The sequence below is a fragment of the Notolepis coatsorum genome (assembly GCF_963971535.1).
Source record: "Notolepis coatsorum genome assembly, chromosome: 7".
NCBI classification, from domain to species: domain Eukaryota; kingdom Metazoa; phylum Chordata; class Actinopteri; order Aulopiformes; family Paralepididae; genus Notolepis; species Notolepis coatsorum.
Window position 1 is genome coordinate 51,883,930 of NC_140171.1, and position 18,453 is coordinate 51,902,382.

Consider the following 18,453-nt stretch of genomic DNA (forward strand, 5'->3'; position numbering starts at 1 on the left):
CTTATTCCAGCGCATGCCCTCAGGTCGCTACAGGTCAATTTCAACCAGACACACATGCTTCACAAACAGCTTTTTCCCCACAGCAGTCCGAACAGTAAACACCCTGCCCCCCCCCCCCCCCCCCCCTTACACAGACGGGCAAGCATCCGAACTGAAATTAACATGAACTGAACTGAACTGACACTAACTGACACTTGTTATATGTGACTGTCCTGTATGTATTTATTGTGGGGATTGGGAGGTGGGAGGGGGGCGTTTGATGTTCCATGTTGATGTCCCAGTGCTTAAATAACATGCTGTACCGCAAACGATTGCCACCAACCATAGTTGTGTGGCATTACAGTATCTTGTATCTTGTCTCAATGGCAGACGTCCATGTTTTATTGAGACCTTAATTTGAAAGAGACGATGATATATGCTAACATACAATCCAACCCTATCTCTCTCGCTCTTTCACCTTCAGTCTTATGTGTCAATTAGTTAGCCATCATTGTAAACAAGAAAACTCAACCCAACTTTATAAAAATCCAAATATAAATGTATAGTTGAACCACTCACTTCCGCTATCATCTTCCTCTGCTGAATGGCCATGGAAACAGCCATCTACTGTACTTATCCACAACAGCAGGTAGAACACAAGAAGAACAACACGGATGTTTTATATTTTTATTTATAAAATAAAACATATATATATGAGCAAATATGAACCACGTAAGTACATAATTATGTGAAATTGTACGACATTATCTGTGGCCCACAGGCAAACAAGCCGCGACTCGAGGGCGACTACCTAGTGACGTTGTTCCGCTTTCCCATTGTTTCCCCCACTATCTCCCTTCCTTCTCTGTTTTCAGCCTTTTCACTTGTCCCTGTACTCCGTTTTGCCTCTTTGCTTTCCCTCCTTGTTGTCCGCAGCATAACTGACACTGACATAATTGTCCTTCACATATTTTCTTTTCTGTCATCCTGCAGTGCAGACGAGAGGTTTGATGCTACGTTCCACACCAACGTCCTGGTGAACGCGTCTGGAGCCTGCCAGTACATCCCTCCAGGTACTGTAGACCTTATACACCCCACAGTCATAACCTCTAGGTACTGTAGACCTTATACACCCCCACAGTCATAACATCTAGGTACTGTAGACCTTATACACCCCCACAGTCATAACCTCCAGGTACTGTAGACCTTCTACGCCCCCACAGTCATAACCTCTAGGTACTGTAGACCTTATACACCCCCACAGTCATAACCTCTAGGTACTGTAGACCTTATACACCCCCACAGTCATAACCTCTAGGTACTGTAGACCTTCTACGCCCCCACAGTCATAACCTCCAGGTACTCTATACCTTCTACACCCCCACACTCCTATCCGAGCTCCGGGAGGGTCATCAAAGAGAAGTCGCCTATTCTCGGTCCTTGCCCCATAATGGTGGAACGAACTTCCCACCACAGTTAGGACAGCCGAAACCCGTCCAATATTTCGCCGTCGACTAAAGACGCACTTCTTCAATCATTATCTACATTTCTTTTTTAAATCTAAAAAAAGAAAACCTCTAACCCTAACTAACCTTACTGTCATGCACTTGTCCTAATATACTAACCTACACTATAGCACTCAACACTTTGATGAACATTGTTACTCAGCTGATAGAGTTGTACCCTTCCAGCTGTCTTGTTGTAGAAAATGTGTACAGTAAGTCGCTTTGGATAAAAGCGCCAGCTAATTGACAAAATGTAAAATGTAAATGTAGCCACCAGGTACTGTAGACCTTCTACACCCTCACAGTCATAACCACCATTAATATTTAGGATAATACCAAACAGACTGAATGATGAATGATAACATTGTCGCCCGTGTGCCTTGTGTCAACTTCACTCGGGTCCCCAACCTAGATGTCCCCTCGGTTGAAATCGTGGCCGTCGCCATCTTTGTCTTGAGCTGCACCGTTGATGTTTGATCGATTTGAAAAAAAAACATTCGCTAGTGCAGCTCCTTTCAACCCGTCCACCAAGTTTTAGCCAAATCAGATGGAAAGTTCACAGGTTATTGCAGTTACAGACAGACACACGTACACAGCCACACGTACCCCGGCTTGACATGTGGAGGCATCAAGATTACTTGTCAAGATGATGATTGTGTTGTTCACTCCCTGTTTTGAACTGAAGGTCAGTGATGTCTGCGTCAGCGTGCTGCTAAGCATAGTTGACACCAACTACAACACTTTAAATTCAAATGATTCACCAATATATTTGTCATGACGCCCTATACTGTAGCTTCGGGGGTTATAATAAATTGTATAATCAAATCGTTCCATTGCTGTAAGGGAGGTCTAGTTTGCTGAGTGATGTGATGATTATATTTAATATTTTTTAGATACTCTGGTCAATTAGGTTCAGATTGGGTTGGATTTTTAAAACAATCCTGACTAAAACGTAGAAATTACAGTAACGTTATATTGATTTCCAAGAAAAAAGTTATGTTGGCCTTGTATCAATTTGAAAGAATAGCAAGATAGAGACAAGCAGGTTTGGGTTAGCCCTTGGTTCAGGGGTACAGGTACAAATAAATATACATACTGTATGTGCATTACAACATAACTAATTATCACTTTATGGTAGTTATTATCATTACACATACAATCATCATAATTTTCATCGCTGTCATCATCTTCATCATCAAAGTTGTCATGCTTGTTGTCCTCCTCCTCCTCATCATCATTATAGTCATCATCATTAGAACTATCTCCATCATTCCCATCACTATCATCATCAACACAAGCCATTGATTTGATCCTCCTCTACCTCCAGGTATCTTGAAGAGCACCTGCTATATAGACGTGCGGTGGTTCCCCTTCGACGTGCAGAAGTGTGACCTGAAGTTTGGTTCCTGGACCCACAACGGCTGGCTCCTGGACCTCCAGATGATGGATGTGGACATCTCTACCTACATACCTAACGGGGAGTGGGACCTTGTCGGTAAGACAGACACAAAGACACGCGTGTTTGTCATGATTTGTTGAACGCTTGTTTGCCATGGGAAGATAGTTTAGGAAATGCACCGATAATTAATATGGAAAACGTGAAATGCCTGACTTGTGGGCTTTATATGATTTGGAATCTTTCGCCACAACACCAAGAAACACAGCCTCCTCCTACACCTTGTGGAGGAAGCGTTGGGGAAGAAGTGCCCCTCCCCCCTATATATGCAAGCCTCAATACTGTTTTCACATACTTTCTAAACAGAATAGCAGGAACGCCTGTGGCAGACGACAGGATTGTTCGAAGTTTGTGAGGAACAAAATGAGTAAGAGGGACTGTGAGGTGAAAAGAATATCTTATCACTATCAACACCGGTGTCACTCAAGGTCACATGTGTTATTGTCAGTGAGCTCTCACTACTGACATCTCCCTGGGTATTCCCATAAGCAGCATGCCCCCACAGCAGCTCTGGAGGACACAGGGAGGCATATCTTCATTCCCACACTCTTTAAGCCCTGTACATGTGTGTGCTATCCGTGGGAGTTTGACAACCAATTAATGCATGCATACTGACAGCAGTAGAAGCTCCCCTGTAACATACGGTTACTGACGTTCTGTCTTATCTATCTCATTGACATACTTCTGGACATACAGCCTGGGGTAAAGTGCTGCTAGCACAGATGTTTTCTGACACGGTTGGATGTGGAACAGAGTGGTAGTTCACAGCCCGTGTTGCCTTTGGGATGTGCTTACGTGTGCCTTTCAGATTCACCTGAAAGGAAATGAAGGTCAAACAAATATAATTCAATTAGATAATACAAATTATCATTTGCATATGCTACCTGGTCGTATGCAGCCATACAGTATGCAGTCGGTTTCCCAAACATCTGTGGATTGGTGTGTCTGAATGAGAATGCTGATTCTCTGGAGGGTTGAGAACAGGGTGCTGGGGCTCTGCAGGGTTGAGAACAGGGTTGAGAACAGGGGGCTGAGGCTCTGCAGGGTTGAGAACAGGGGGCTGAGGCTCTGCAGGGTTGAGAACAGGGGGCTGAGGCTCTGCAGGGTTGAGAACAGGGTTGAGAACAGGGGGCTGAGGCTCTGCAGGGTTGAGAACAGGGGGCTGAGGCTCTGCAGGGTTGAGAACAGGGTGAGAACAGGGGGCTGAGGCTCTGCAGGGTTGAGAACAGGGGGCTGAGGCTCTGCAGGGTTGAGAACAGGGGGATATAAGCTGCTTCACTAGATGAAGAGGTTTCTGTTAATTGGAATAATTTTTTTTTTAAAGTAAACACACACACACACACACACACACACACACACACACACACACACACACACACACACACACACACACACACGCAGAGTACCCAGCTGGCTGGAGGGATCTATGGGTCCAGGGGTGTGTGTGGTGACAGCTGGCCCAAGGATGGTTGACTTAACTTGGGCACAGCCGGGCGACGAGCAGGCCAGGAACACACACAGTCCTGGGCCCTGTTCCTTGTACCTGGCTAACTGAGTTAGCCGGATAATTTTCAGGATAACTTGACTTAAACTAGACCTGTCGGTTTCCCGACGCGCAATTGTCTAAATCACTATGGCAACAGATCAAAAAGTTTGAACCTGCTCCAGCGCAGGGTTTAGTTCAGTTAGCTCGATAACCTGCATGGCCACGCCCTCGCAAAGAAATGCCAGCTCCCTTCTTGAAATAATTCTCACAGTCTAGATCCCATTATACCATTCTGAATTATGTTTTTGTGCTTCGTTTTTCTAGAGGGGGCTTTTGAAATTTAAAATAATAGACCTAAAATTCTGACAATAAATCATATTCAGCCTATGGATTTACTTTGTACTAAATAATGCACGTCATAGTTATACGGATACGGCACTCGCGATAAATAACGCGGAGCATTGCAAATGTGAATCCCGTGGGGATATTTTTAATGAATGAAACCTATCGGGCGTTTGGCTCTGATTAGTTTCATATTCTTCGCTGTGTATTTGCTTAACGGAGCGCCCGGATTGTGTTTCATTCAAGCATAAATTGAAGCGTCTTTATACGCGTGGATTGTGGATATGAATTACGAGGAATCTGAATCTGTGGATTGTTGAATTGTATCACTGTCACTCACACGTTATTGTGAATGTAACTGGGTTTAAAATATATGAGGAGATGCGCTGTTTGACGGATTTGATGACGTGACGTGACTTGATAAATTGAATGAGCCTTTGACATTTTGATGAATGCATTTATCTGTTCAAGCACTGTTATCTGATGATGAACATGAGGTGTCAATGGTATAAACCAAAGGTTAAGCAATTCAATGCATGTATGGATGATGTCCGAAACAGATTAAAACCTGATTAATAGTGAAACTGTATAGCCTCCCTCCAAGCCTCTCTGACATGTTATTTCGGGGGTCGCGCCTGGAAAACTTTGGGAAGGAACCATGTATTTATCAAATCAAATGTATTTGTAAGGCCCGACAACACACGTTAATGTCCCCATGGGCCGTACACGTCTTCTTTAAACAAGTCAAGAATAAACATAACAATAAGTCAAGAACAGAACAAGAACACCATAAGGTCCAACAAATTTAAAATAAATGCAAATAAATTAAAGAATGCAAGCACTTTATAGTACATGATACCTAAGCCGAGCGCATACAGTACAGATATCCTCATAATATAATTTGTATCAATTAGATACTCTTTGGGCTTGTTTTTATCTACTTATTCTGAAAGAGTTGAATTAATTATTTTCGCTAGCAAGATATTATTCGATTATTTATTCCATTAAGCCTACTGCCAGCAGGCACATTTAAAGAAATATAATCTGATTGATTGGGGTAATGAGGGACTTAAAGTTTGCCTATAGATTATGCATTTAACTTGTCGGCGAGGCTATTGAGCCGTACTGTATTGTACCCATTCTGCAATCTGTTAATAAAGTTTTCAATCAATCAATCGATTTCTGCGATCGACACCTGCTGTCTTTTCAGGTGAGGCGGCCGTGCGCAATTATCCTAGTATCAAGTCTGGTTCGAATTACCGAGACTGAATCAGCGTTCGAGGAACAGGGAAAGCCTGGATTCAAACATTGGGTTAATTGAATCTGGATAATGGGACTTTTGATCGACTTAGTTGAACCAGGTAGGGGGAATAGGGCCCTGGTGCCTCAGAACACGTCTATTCCAACATACACACATGCACACACAGAGGACACACACAGAGGACACACACAGAGGACACACACAGAGGACACACACAGAGGACACACACACACACACACACACACACACACACACACACACACACACACACACACACACTCTCTTAGCTGTCCATCGTGTTCGATGATGACGCTTGCTCCAGGGATGGGGTGAGGGGGTGGGTGGGGGGGTTAGCGACGCTGCCGCTGGTGCCACTTCTTGTGGGCGTTGAGTCCGATCCTTGAGCCGCACACCCGTCCACAGATGGTGCAAGGGAAGCCAGATACCTGGGGGATGCCAGCCGCCCGCTGGTGTCGTTGCGTGCGCCTCTCAGATCTTCTGTCTTGGTTTGTTTGGTGTATTTGGGAAACTGCAGTGGCACAAGTGGCTGATCTGTCGAGTGCCAGAGTTTCAAGCTGTGTGATGTTTGCACACTTTAGGAGGTCCCTGGTGTAGTCCTTAAAGCGTCTCGTTTGGCCTCCAGCAGCCCGCTTTGCTCCTCTCAGTTGGCCATAGAGGACTTGGCGGGGCAGGCGGTGGTCAGGCATACATATGGTGTGCCCTATCCAACGAAGATGTTTTTTGGCCACAGCTGCGGCCATACAGATTGAGTTGGTGTTGTTGAGGATGTCTGTGTGGGGGACTCGATCTTCCCAGGTCAGGCCGAGGATCCTTTGGAGGCAGCGGATGTGGAAAGCGTCCAGGTTGGTGATGTGCCGGCGGTATGGGGTCCAGGATTCTACTCCATAGAGCAGACTGGAGAGACATACTGCGTTGTAAACGGCAACCTTGGTGCTGATCTTCAGGTTTCGGTTTTCAAAAACCCTGCTGCGTCACCAAAGGATGATGCCGCTTTATTGATACAGTACATGTGTGTATCTCCACGTCAAGGGAGCAGCATGAGGACAGAGTGGAGCCGAGGTAGGTGAAATGATCCACTTTTTGAGTGGAACACCGTTTATGTGAAAACTGGGAGGTGTAGAGGTTCGGGAAGTGAGTTGGGACATAACTTCGGTTTTTGTATGTTGACACACACACACACACACACACACACACACACACACACACACACACACACACACACACACAGAGGAAAGGCTCAAGATGATTTGAGCCTATGTAATCTATCAAACTAATTGATTGTTAAACAAAAGCTATTTGTCTTAAGCTTTGAGGTGACACTATTTAAATTAAATTAAATCCAGACAATCACTACGACAGTGCACACTAATAAATGTGCGCGCAGGGAGAAGATTGTTTGAGTGTCATTCACAGGGATTTATGCAGAACATGGTGCTTATTACAGTCCTTGGTGTGACATGAAGTGATTCTTAAAGATACAGTACAATGATGTTTTAATGTCATAAATTACTTATTGTAGAATGTTAATGTTATGAGTATAATCATTTGATACATGGGCTGAGGGGGCGTGGCCTTCTGTTCACTAGTAGACACTATACACTGTAAGAACTGGAAGTTCCTCAGGAGTTCCTCTACGATCCACTGGGCTATGGGTGCCACAAATGTCAGGATTGGGGGGTGGGGGGTGTAGGACATACACACAGACACAAACAAAAAGGGGCGCTTTCACATATAGTTTTGGTGGACTATGTGCGGTTCTGGTGGTGAAGTTGCAACATTGTTGCATTCTTCATTTTGTTCTTCTGCATTTACATTGCAATTTGTCAAGCGCACCAAACTTTCTGAACAATGTCACACGGTAGAAAAGGGCGCTCGTCTATTGGACACAATGAGAGTGGAAATCCCTCCCCTTCAGGAAGTGAAATCCGTGAAAACATAAACAGCCGCAAGAAGCGTGATAGTAGAAGAGACGTGGCATTGATCCATCGTTCGATTATAACCCATTACCGCCATCCTCTCGCTAAACAACTTGTACACCTCGTTGTTTTTGTGAGTGCCCACAAGCAGCTGTTTTATTTGGTCTTCTGCCCATATGTCGATCAGGGCTTTCACTTCATCATTCGCCCAAGTCTGTCCACGAGACATGTTTACAGTGTGCTTGTTTTGCAGTGAATGCCGCGCGCCGCAGTGTTTTTTTCTTCCTTCTACCCAAGATGCACATTTGATCAGGTGACTTCCTATATTTGGTCCGCGTTTGGTCCGATGAAGCAAACCGAGACCTATGTTTTTTGGCGGACCAGAGTTCACGTGTTTGGTCCGCACCAGAGTTCGACTGCGCATTCACACCACCCCAAAAGATCAACAAGATACAAGATACAAGAGTTTTATTTGTCACAGCATACAGGTATACAGTGAAATGCGGGGGGTCTCGCCCGCAACGATGTGCATAATACAAGTAATAATATAAGAGTCCAACCAATAGATCGACATAGTGCAATAAACAAGTAAACAAAGTAGGCATATCGGTATCTGTACATGAGCTATTTACAGAGCTATTTACGATCTCAAGCTATACTATTCTTTTTTTTTTTTTGATCCACTTTTTCTCCCATTTTCTATATTTTCTCCCATCCCAATTTCGTATCATCCAATTCAACCCTCCCCTGTCACGAACGCTGTTTCTTGCCTCCCACAAGCCGGCTGCAGTGAGGACTAAGTCATACATAGCACAAGTCCCCTCCGGTACTTGAGGTAACAGCAGTCGCATCTTTTCACCTGCGCAGCTCGATCTATCAGTGTCGAGGAGTAACGCGTGGGAGGCTCACGCTGCCCCCGACACTTCCTGATTCTACTGCGCAGGCGCACCAACCGACTTGTAGGAGTCGCTTGTTCACAACGTTCGATCCCCACCCTTCAGTTTTTCCCTCCCCGTAATACGGCCAATGTGTATTACTGCGGACGACCAGCCAAACTGAAAAACAATGTGGAGAGCTGGATTCGAACACGCGAATCCTAGCGTCTCCACACTGGTGGCGAGTGCCTTAGACCACTACACCACCTAGCCGCCCAAGCTATACTATTCTTAAAGTGATCTTTCCTTCTGTAAAGTGTCCATAGTGTGAGCGTGTGCAGCATGAGTGTGTGTGTGCTCATGTTAAAGTGGCTGCTAGCGTGTGAGTGTGTACAGTGTGTGTGTTGTGTGTGTGCTCATGTGTGCTTGTGTTTGGAGAGTTCAGTTTTCAAGGCTCTGATGGCCTGGGGGAAGAAGCTGAGCCGAAGTATCTCTGTCCTAGTAGCTGGTGCTCGCAGGCGTTTGCCTGACCGCAGCAGCATGAACAGGCTGTTGTTGGGGTGGTGAGGGTTTTTCATTATCCTGCAGGCTCTGGATTCGCACCTCTTGTTGTATAGGACCTGCAGGGTTGGTAGTGCAATACCCGTGGTACGCTCGGCTGAGCGCACCACTCTCTGTAGGGCCTTCTTGTCCTGTGCCGTGCTGTTGCCATACCAGGCAGTGATGTTTCCAGTCAAGATGCTCTCTACAGCTCAGGAGTAGAAGGACTGGAGTATCTTCCCAGATACTCTGAACTTCCTTAACTGTCTTTTTTACGACTGAGTCTATGTGTGTTGTCCATGTCAGGTCCTCTGAGATGTGGACCCCCAGGTACTTGAGGGGTACAAAAAGCGGACTATCGAATTCTGGTCCGATAGTCCGGACCAAACAGCTCTGGTGTGAAAGCACCCTTAAAGTTACCCAAGAGGGGTATGGAGCCGAACACAGTCAATCAAACCTACTTAAAGGCACTACACACCTGACACCAATCAGGTGGCAATCAAGCCCACACACCTGCCATGCCGCATGGGAATTAACTCCAGAGGCCAGTGATTGACAGCCGTCCCTCACAGAAAGACGAAATAGACAGCCATCCCTCACAGAAAGACGAAATAAAGCCAAAGCACCTTAGAATAAACTAAAATAAAACCCACATAAACTGTGATCCATCACAACAAAGCCCCAAATGGTGGTTGTGAGAACTTTTTGGAGCACAGTGTCCTCTCAGCTAGATGTAACTGATGGGCCAATCGGACATTGTGGGATTGACTGATGAGCAGTGATGGGAATAACGGCGTTATAAATAACGGCGTTACTAACGGCGTAACTTTTTTCAGTAACGAGTAATCTAACGGATTACTCTTCCAATCTTAATAAAGCTGTTACCGTTACTGCCAAAAAATGCGGCGCGTTACTATGATTGAAGCAGTTTTTTTCATCAGACCAACTAGATCTCTGAGCCGAGAGGCAATCCTTTTTTTAACTGTTCTTCCTTGGTTAGTGGGCAGTGCGCGAGACAAGCACATACATGCTGGCGATTGGCTGAGGTTGAGTACAATTTCATGGTAAGCCAATCAGAGGTAGAGTTAGGCGGGTGTTCGAAAGCATGCATAAGGCGTGTTCGAGATTGCTTGCCTCAAAAGTAGACGAGAGTAGACGAATGCAGCCGGGGGAGGAGTTAAAAAGGCGGACACTTCAGATTGGACAACAGCCTCTCGCTTAGTCTCGCACGGCAGATATTGCGCTCACGTTCGCACACACACATACACACCTGTCCAGCTCATTATAATGCGAAGGCGGTGTGCAAAATTAGATTACATTAAAATGTATTGTCGTCACACAGCACACTATATACCTATAGTGGAATAGACTGTATTAATATACCATATTTATACTATCTTGTTGCCGCTCCTGCCCACCGCAGCGTGTGCACGCACACACAACACACACCAGTCGCGGACTGGGACCGTAATTCCTAATGGGAATTTGACTCAGGCAGGCCGGGCCAAGCCAGGCCAGGCCAGGCTCACCCCCCCCCCCCCCCCCCCCCGTGGAAAAAACTGCGTTTTGTATGTCTTTTTTTATTTAACCTTTAATTAACCAGCAAGTCCCATTGAGATACAAGATCTCTTTTGGAAGGGAGACCCAAGATGACAGCAATAACATTTTCAATATATCAGTATAAATGCGACCTGGCTTCAGCACCATGGACAGCGACGCTTTCACAAAACGGATGATACAAGTTGTATACACTACACCAAAGTGTAGAATAACTACTTTCCAAATAATGGATTGTCCAAATGTCGGGTTATAATACGAAAGTGTCCTTTATAGAAGTTTACGTTTCATTACATTTCTCTACTTCACTGGCGCTATTGCATCACTCACCCTCCCGCTGCTGCCGTCAGTTCAACATAATGACGCGCTCCTTACATCTCGCGGCTTCAATATCAGCATCCAAATCATCCATCAGATTTATAGCTGTTCTATTTCACGGTCAGGTTCCAACAAACTGTCTTCTTTAACTCCCAGCAGTAAATCCAATAAAGTGATCAAGTGATCAACATCCGGACGGAGTTTCCACGTCAATTTCAATGTCCATCTGATTCAAAACGTGCGTAATAACACCTCTGATTGCGCCCCGCTTTCGTCTCATTATTTCAATTTTAGTCCGACGTTCGTCTTCACCCATTCTAGAGATATCCAAAACTTTCATATCTCCCGGGTTTCGGCAGTTGATATTATTATTATTATTATTATTATTATTATTATTATTATTATTATTATTATTATTATTATTATTATTATTATTATTATTATTATTATTATTATTATTATTATTATTATTATTATTATTATTATTATTATCATCTGGAGTTGCAAATCGCGCGAGGCGTGTATGTATGTGTGTGTGTGTATACAGTATCAGCTGCTGCATCGTTAATGAACTATAGATTTATATGGAATTCGTTAATCTATTCTATCTATTTCACTATATTGTGGGAAGTCGAAGGAAGAGGCGATACAATGACGAGCGTGACAGGTCCTCCAGTTACTTCCTACTTTATTTCATTCACAAAAACACCGCTGTACACACACCTACCACTCTCCTATATCTCCTCCCCCGTGACCCTTCAACTCTGGAGTGAGAGACTCCCTCAATGTGACACCACACAGGCCCCCCCCGAACTCCCAGGGTAGACATACCCTGCAATCCCAACCCATACAAAACCCCCCAAAGCACTCAGCCCCTCATAGGAGGCCTGACTACCCGACCATAACGACTGCGCTTAACAGTCAGGGGGGAAGGGGGAAGGGCACGAGCCAGCGGCCGTCCACACCGGCGGCGAGGCTGGACTGGGGGCGAGTCCGGGGCTGCCGGGGTAGAGGTAGACACGGGCCGCAAGCTTGCGGCAGGAGTGGGGTTGGGTGGACGGCCGCGCCGTCGGGGCTGAGCCAGCTCCACCGGCCCGTCCGGGGCCACGTGTGCAGGCTTCAAACGGTCCACCGATATCCGCTCCTGAAGCCCCCCTCTGTCCACCATAAAGCTCTTGGGCCCCGCTTCCAGGACCCGGAAGGGCCCATCGTACGGAGCCTGGAGTGGAGAACGGTGGGCATCGCGGCGGATGAACACGTACGGGGCTGACATCAAGTCCTTGGGGATGTAGGACAGGGGAAAACAGTGATGCGCGGTCACAGGAGCAAAAGTGCTGGCGGCGTCTCGGATGGCCAAGCGATGAGTCGCAGCTGACCAGGGGGCTGTGGCACCTGGGAGGAACTCCCCAGGGACTCTCAGCGGCTGACCCAACATGAGCTCAGCCAAAGATGACTGCAGATCCTCCTTTGGGGCCGAGCGCAGGCCTAGCATGACCCACGGCAAACGGTCGACCCAATTACTGTCCGTAAGAGCCGCCCGGAGAGCAGCCTTCATAGTGCGGTGGAAACGCTCACAGAGACCATTTGCCTGCGGGTTGTATGCCACGGTGCAGTGGAGTTTCACCCCCAAACTCTGGGGCCCTCTGTCCGAAGTTAGATCCGCAGGGGTACCGAAACGGGCCACCCAGGTGTAGATGAACGCCCGAGCCACGTCCGCCGATGTAGTGGATGACAGGGGCACAGCCTCCGGCCACCTGGTGGTCCTGTCCACCATGGTCAGTAGGTGAGTGAACCCCTGGGAGGGGGGCAGCGGGCCCACCAGGTCCACGTTGACGTGATCAAAACGTCTCTCCGGGATGAGAAATGGCCCCAGCACCTTGGCGCGCTGGCATGCTACACAAGAGGCTGCCCACCCCTTGATGTCCTTCCTGAGGCCCGGCCAGACGAACCTAGCCCCCACCAGCTTACAGTAGAAGCCCTCGAGAATCACGTCCCCACTGCCACTCATCTACCACTCCAATGTCACTTTAGAACTCACTCAGGTGTTAATTTTCGGGGGCTGGTACTTAATTTAAGTGCTTCCCCAGGGAGGGGGTCGGGGGCTACTGCCCTCAGACCCCCAAGATAATTTTTATATGGGCAGTCTGACTTGGCGTACTGACCATATATTAGTGTTGCAATGCATGATAAATAAACAGTGAAAAAATCTAAGAAATCGGATGGGGCTGGGACATTTGGGACGAATAAAAATGTAAGATGAAAATCTCCCCAGCCGTGGAGGTGTGAAATCTGGCCCGGTCGAGAACAATAGGAGTCACAAAATCAGAGTGGTGAAGTAGTGGCAGAGTAGCAGTAAATGCCTGACTTCTAAGGGCTTCTACTGTAGCTGATGCCTTCACCCCCGGGTGCGACAAAGCATGTATAGCATCGTAAACACCACATCCTCCAGTCTCAGTCCTGTCGTGGCCGTCCTGAATGCTTGGATGTCCATGTCCGTGCACTGGTCAACTGCCATGGCTGCGTAGTCCACACCCAGGTGCACAGTGTTGACCCGCACTCTGGAGAGGCAGTCAGCCACCAGGTTGTCCTTGCCCGCCACATGCTGCAGGTCCGTGGTGATTTCCGAAATGACAGTTGGCGCTGCTGCCGTGCCGACCATGGTTCCGTGGTCTTAGCCATGGCAAAGGTCAGAGGCTTGTGGTCCACGAAAGCGCTGAACTCCCGGCCCTCCAACAGGAACTTAAAATGACGCGTGGCGAGGAAAAGGGCCAACAGCTCCCTGTCAAACGTGCTGTATTTTCTCTCGTTGTCCCGCAGTGTCCTGCTGAAAAAGGCCAGAGGCTGCCAGGCGCCGGCCACCCACTGTTAAATGGTTTAGACAGAACGCCCATTCTACAAAAAAAACACCATATTTGGTAGAGAGGATATATTTCCTACTACATCTTGAACAATGTATTCATAACCTTATCTCCATCACTTTGAACAGTTGCTCTAGATCAGGGGTCAGGAACCTTTTTGACTGGGAGAGCCATAAAAGCCAAATATTTCTAAATATATTTCATTGAGAGCCATATAGTATTTTTAACGTATAATAAATTAAATATGTCTTACTTTTAATGCGACTTCTGGTGCTGCATGGTTTTGCTGATGGCCTTGTAATCTGGTTCATACCTGTTGAGGTTGAGCTTCATGCAGGCGTTGAGGCTTCCATCAGTTAAACGTGAGCGTAGGTTGGTCTTAATGTTCCTCATATGCGAGAATGACTGCCCACATGCATATGTAGAGCGAAACATGGTCAATACGGCAATACTCACGCTGCATTGTGTGGTATGTCACAGGAAGCTCGTTCCAAGTTTTAAGAATCAGCTGGTCTTCAGGTTGAAGATTTCTCATTTCTTTCCACTTGTGTTCCCTGGCCAGCTCTGCTCGCTATATCTTCAGCTACAGATACTATTAGCTGTATCTTCAAAACAAATTTATGTTTACTTTAAAATGACACAGTATTATTAAGAAATATCACAAGTATTAAAAAAAAGAAAAAAAATCTCAGAATCTTCTGGGAGCCATATGCTGTCACCAGAAGAGCCATATATGGCTCGCAAGCCATAGGTTCCCGACCCCTGCTCTAGATAAACACATTTTATTGTCATAGCTAGAGATATATACTCAGCTTCACAGGCTGACAGTATCTTTGTAGGCTCTAAGCCTTTAAGCTCTTGCTGTCCATCTGCAGCACCTCTGGGGTAACGGAAAAACATATTTGATGTAGTTCAATGATTCTCTGTGGGATCAACAAAAAGGATACTATGACATCCTTACTCACTATAGAACATAGGTCACGGCGAGTACAGGCTGTCCAATAGAATGAAGTTACCCACAGTTTATCTATACATTTTCATTTCAGTCAAACAAAAAAAAACATCTCAGGACCTTTTCCACCATATCTCTTCTGGGATATCTTTTACACAATTGGCGGACTGTTCGAAGTCCATACCTATAAAATGGTTTAACCTGCCTAGGTCTTGATGATAAGATCCTCCACTTCTGTATTTTTAAACATAAATCACCTCTGTACGTTAACATTGTAAAACACCCACCTTTGTACTTGAACATGGGGTTAAGCATATAATACATTTCAGCATTTTAAACATAGTAACTCATCCACCTCTGTACTTAAACATGGGATCAAATATATGGCTCAATTCTTCAGCATTCAATACATTTTCTATGAACCATACTTTGTATTTACCGTGGTCTTCAATACCTTCCTGGGTTGAATACCCCCCCATCTCCCTCCCACTGACTGCCTGTCCTCTAGTGACTTGGTTGAATACATCCATTTTTCCCTCCCACTGTATGTATGCCCTCTACGGGGAACATTGTGGCCTCTTTAAAGGTCGGGTCTACCCCACTGACTACCCTGTAGTAGTGCTCAACGGGGATAGGTGTATTGTCCTCTTCGTCACTCCCTTCCCAGGCATAGCCTGTCAGACGTTCTGGGGGTCTGTGTCCCCTTTTGGAATACCTCCCACTGCTTGAGGCGCTTGACGTCACCCTCAGGTGCTTCTCGTCATCTCCCCCTGGGGGTTGCTGACTGTCTGTCTGTGTTACGACCCCTGTGTGTCTAAGGGTAAAGGGCTGTAACATAACAGTTGGTTGACAGAAAAGATGGACCACGTTTGTAAACAACAATGAAATATATTGGGAGATGCAAAGGAAGCACATATAGCTCAAGGGTGAGCCCAGGCCAAAACAACAAACAAACACCACTATACTCCAAATAAACCCAATCGAATCTATGGTAAAAGAAATTACATTACCTAAACTACTCTTACCTAACCAAAACAGGAGAAAACAATATCCAAAGGAAATGGCAGCTCACCCCATCTGTGCTTCCTGAGAAAGAGAGAAAAACACATTAATGATACAGAAAACAAAGGCAGAATATATACAAAAACAAACTATAACTAACAATGCTCTCTCTGTGGCCATACACACACAAGGAAATTTCCACTAAGCACCAAAGGCCAATAAACGAAATGCAATATTGTCAAAGTTACAGGTTACAAAATCACACTAGGCCTAGCCTCATGCCAGAGAGAGAGAAAGACTGAAGTGAGAAGCCATGCTTTAACAGGTGTGGGGTGATCCATGATTGGGGGGTGTTGATTGAGTGTTGGAGTCTGGAAAACCATCCACCAATCGGTGCTGTGTTGCTATAATGGAAGGGCAGGCCTGGCAGGGACCAATGGTGAAGGGAACAATGGCTGGAGGGAGGAAACAAAATGGAGAACACACACACATGGAGACACACACTGGGGAATATATACATTGGGATGTAACACCCCCATACATAAGACAAAAACATGTTTGACACTTAACACCAACTAAACATGTTTTTTTTTAACATCTCTGAGATAACATGTACTTCAAAACAAAGAGCTATAAAAAAAACTAGCAGTTGGTACAACAATGAACCAGTCAACAAACAAGTCGACCGCACGAGAGATTTAACTCCGAGATAGAGCATCCGCCAACACATTCTCAGACCCCTTCTTATGCTTTATGCTGAGGTTATAATTTTGCACTATGAGCGCCCAACGCATGAGGCGCTGATTGTGGTTGTACATCCGCGACAGAAAAACCAATGGGTTGTGGTCGGTGTATACTACCACTGGTAATACGCTCGAACCGACATACACCTCAAAATGTTGCAACGCATACAACATAGCCAAAGTCTCCTTTTCAATAGTGGAATAGTTTAGTTGATGTTTGTTAAATTTCCGGGAGAAATAACAAACCGGGTGACTGACACCATCGTGATCTTCCTGTAATAACACCCCTCCAGCTCCCACCCCGCTGGCATCCACCTCCAGCTGGTACGGCAGGGAGAAATCTGGAGCAGAGAGAACAGGGGAACTGCATAAGAGAGCTTTAACACCATCAAATGCATTTTGACAATCAGCTGTCCAAATGAATGGTTTGGACGGGCTACACAGGCTAGTGAGAGAAGTGACGACAGAAGAAACGTTTCGGCAAAAACCACGGTAATACCCAGCCATCCCAAGGAATCTACGCAATTCCCGCCTAGTAGTAGGCACTGGAAAAGTTGTGATTGCAGATATTTTTGCATCCACCGGACGCACTTGTCCTTGTCCTACCTGCTTACCAAGATAGGTAACCGTAGCCTTGCCGAACTCACACTTGGCAAGGTTAAGGGTCAGGGAGGCTCCAGCTAAGCGGTCAAAGACAGTTTGTAAGGTTGTCATGTGGTCACACCAGTTGGTCGAATAGACAACCAGGTCATCGAGATAGGCATTACAATTTGGAACACCAGCCAGGACTAGGGTCACCAGTCGCTGGAAAGTGGCCGGGGCGTTACGCATTCCAAAAGGCATTACAGTATATTGCAAAAAATTGTCAGGAGTAACAAACGCCGAGATTTCCGAGGCACGGGGGGTCAAAGGGACCTGCCAGTAACCCTTTAACAAATCTAGTTTGCTAACATAGGTGGCAGATCCAAGGTTGTCAATACAATCTTCCATGCGGGGCAGTGGGAAGGAATCAGGCACGGTGACAGCATTTACCTTTCGGAAATCAGTACAAAATCTAGGAGTTCCATCCGATTTGGGAGCTAACAAGCAAGGTGAACTCCAGGGACTGCAACTTGGCTTGGCTAAACCATGTTTTAACAAATAGTCAACCTCCTGTTGCATCATGGCTCTCTTGGTGATGTTAACACGGTATGCATGTTGCTTGATAGGCACAGCATTGTTAACATTAATATCATGGGCCAATACAGAAGTACAGGAGGGAACATCACCAAACAGAGCCATGTAGGCCTGAATCAAATTTGTGATGTCCTCTCGCTGCTCCTCAGGTAAGTGTGCTAAGTGAGTGGGCAGGTTCAATAACATCTCAGTGTTGGACAATCTAGCACCCTGATGGGCTACATTGCGCAACTCTAAGCCATCTACATCCTCACCACTAACGTCAGGAGAGTCCGGAACTATTGGAGTTGAGGCAACAGCAGAGACGGCCAGTCCGGCTGTCTGGTCTGAGGTCTTCACCTGCACACTATCTCTGGAAAAATATGGTTTAAGCATATTGATGTGGCAAACACGAGAGTGACGTTTACGATCAGGGGTGCGAACCACATAGTCTGTATCACTTATCTTCTTGTCTATTGCATACGGT

At 46.0% G+C, this 18,453-nt stretch overlaps 1 protein-coding gene across 1 annotated transcript in view; it reads left to right on the forward strand.

Annotated features, from left to right (window-relative positions):
* Nucleotides 1-18,453, forward strand: part of LOC311231656 (neuronal acetylcholine receptor subunit alpha-7-like) — a gene marked incomplete at its 3' end in the record, with an annotated part of 481,793 nt that overhangs the window by 336,787 nt on the left and 126,553 nt on the right. The window contains exons 5-6 of the mRNA XM_084318284.1: nucleotides 973-1,052; nucleotides 2,812-2,979. Coding sequence (XP_084174410.1) covers nucleotides 973-1,052; nucleotides 2,812-2,979 — 248 coding nt within the window. The remainder of the gene's footprint in view (nucleotides 1-972; nucleotides 1,053-2,811; nucleotides 2,980-18,453) is intronic.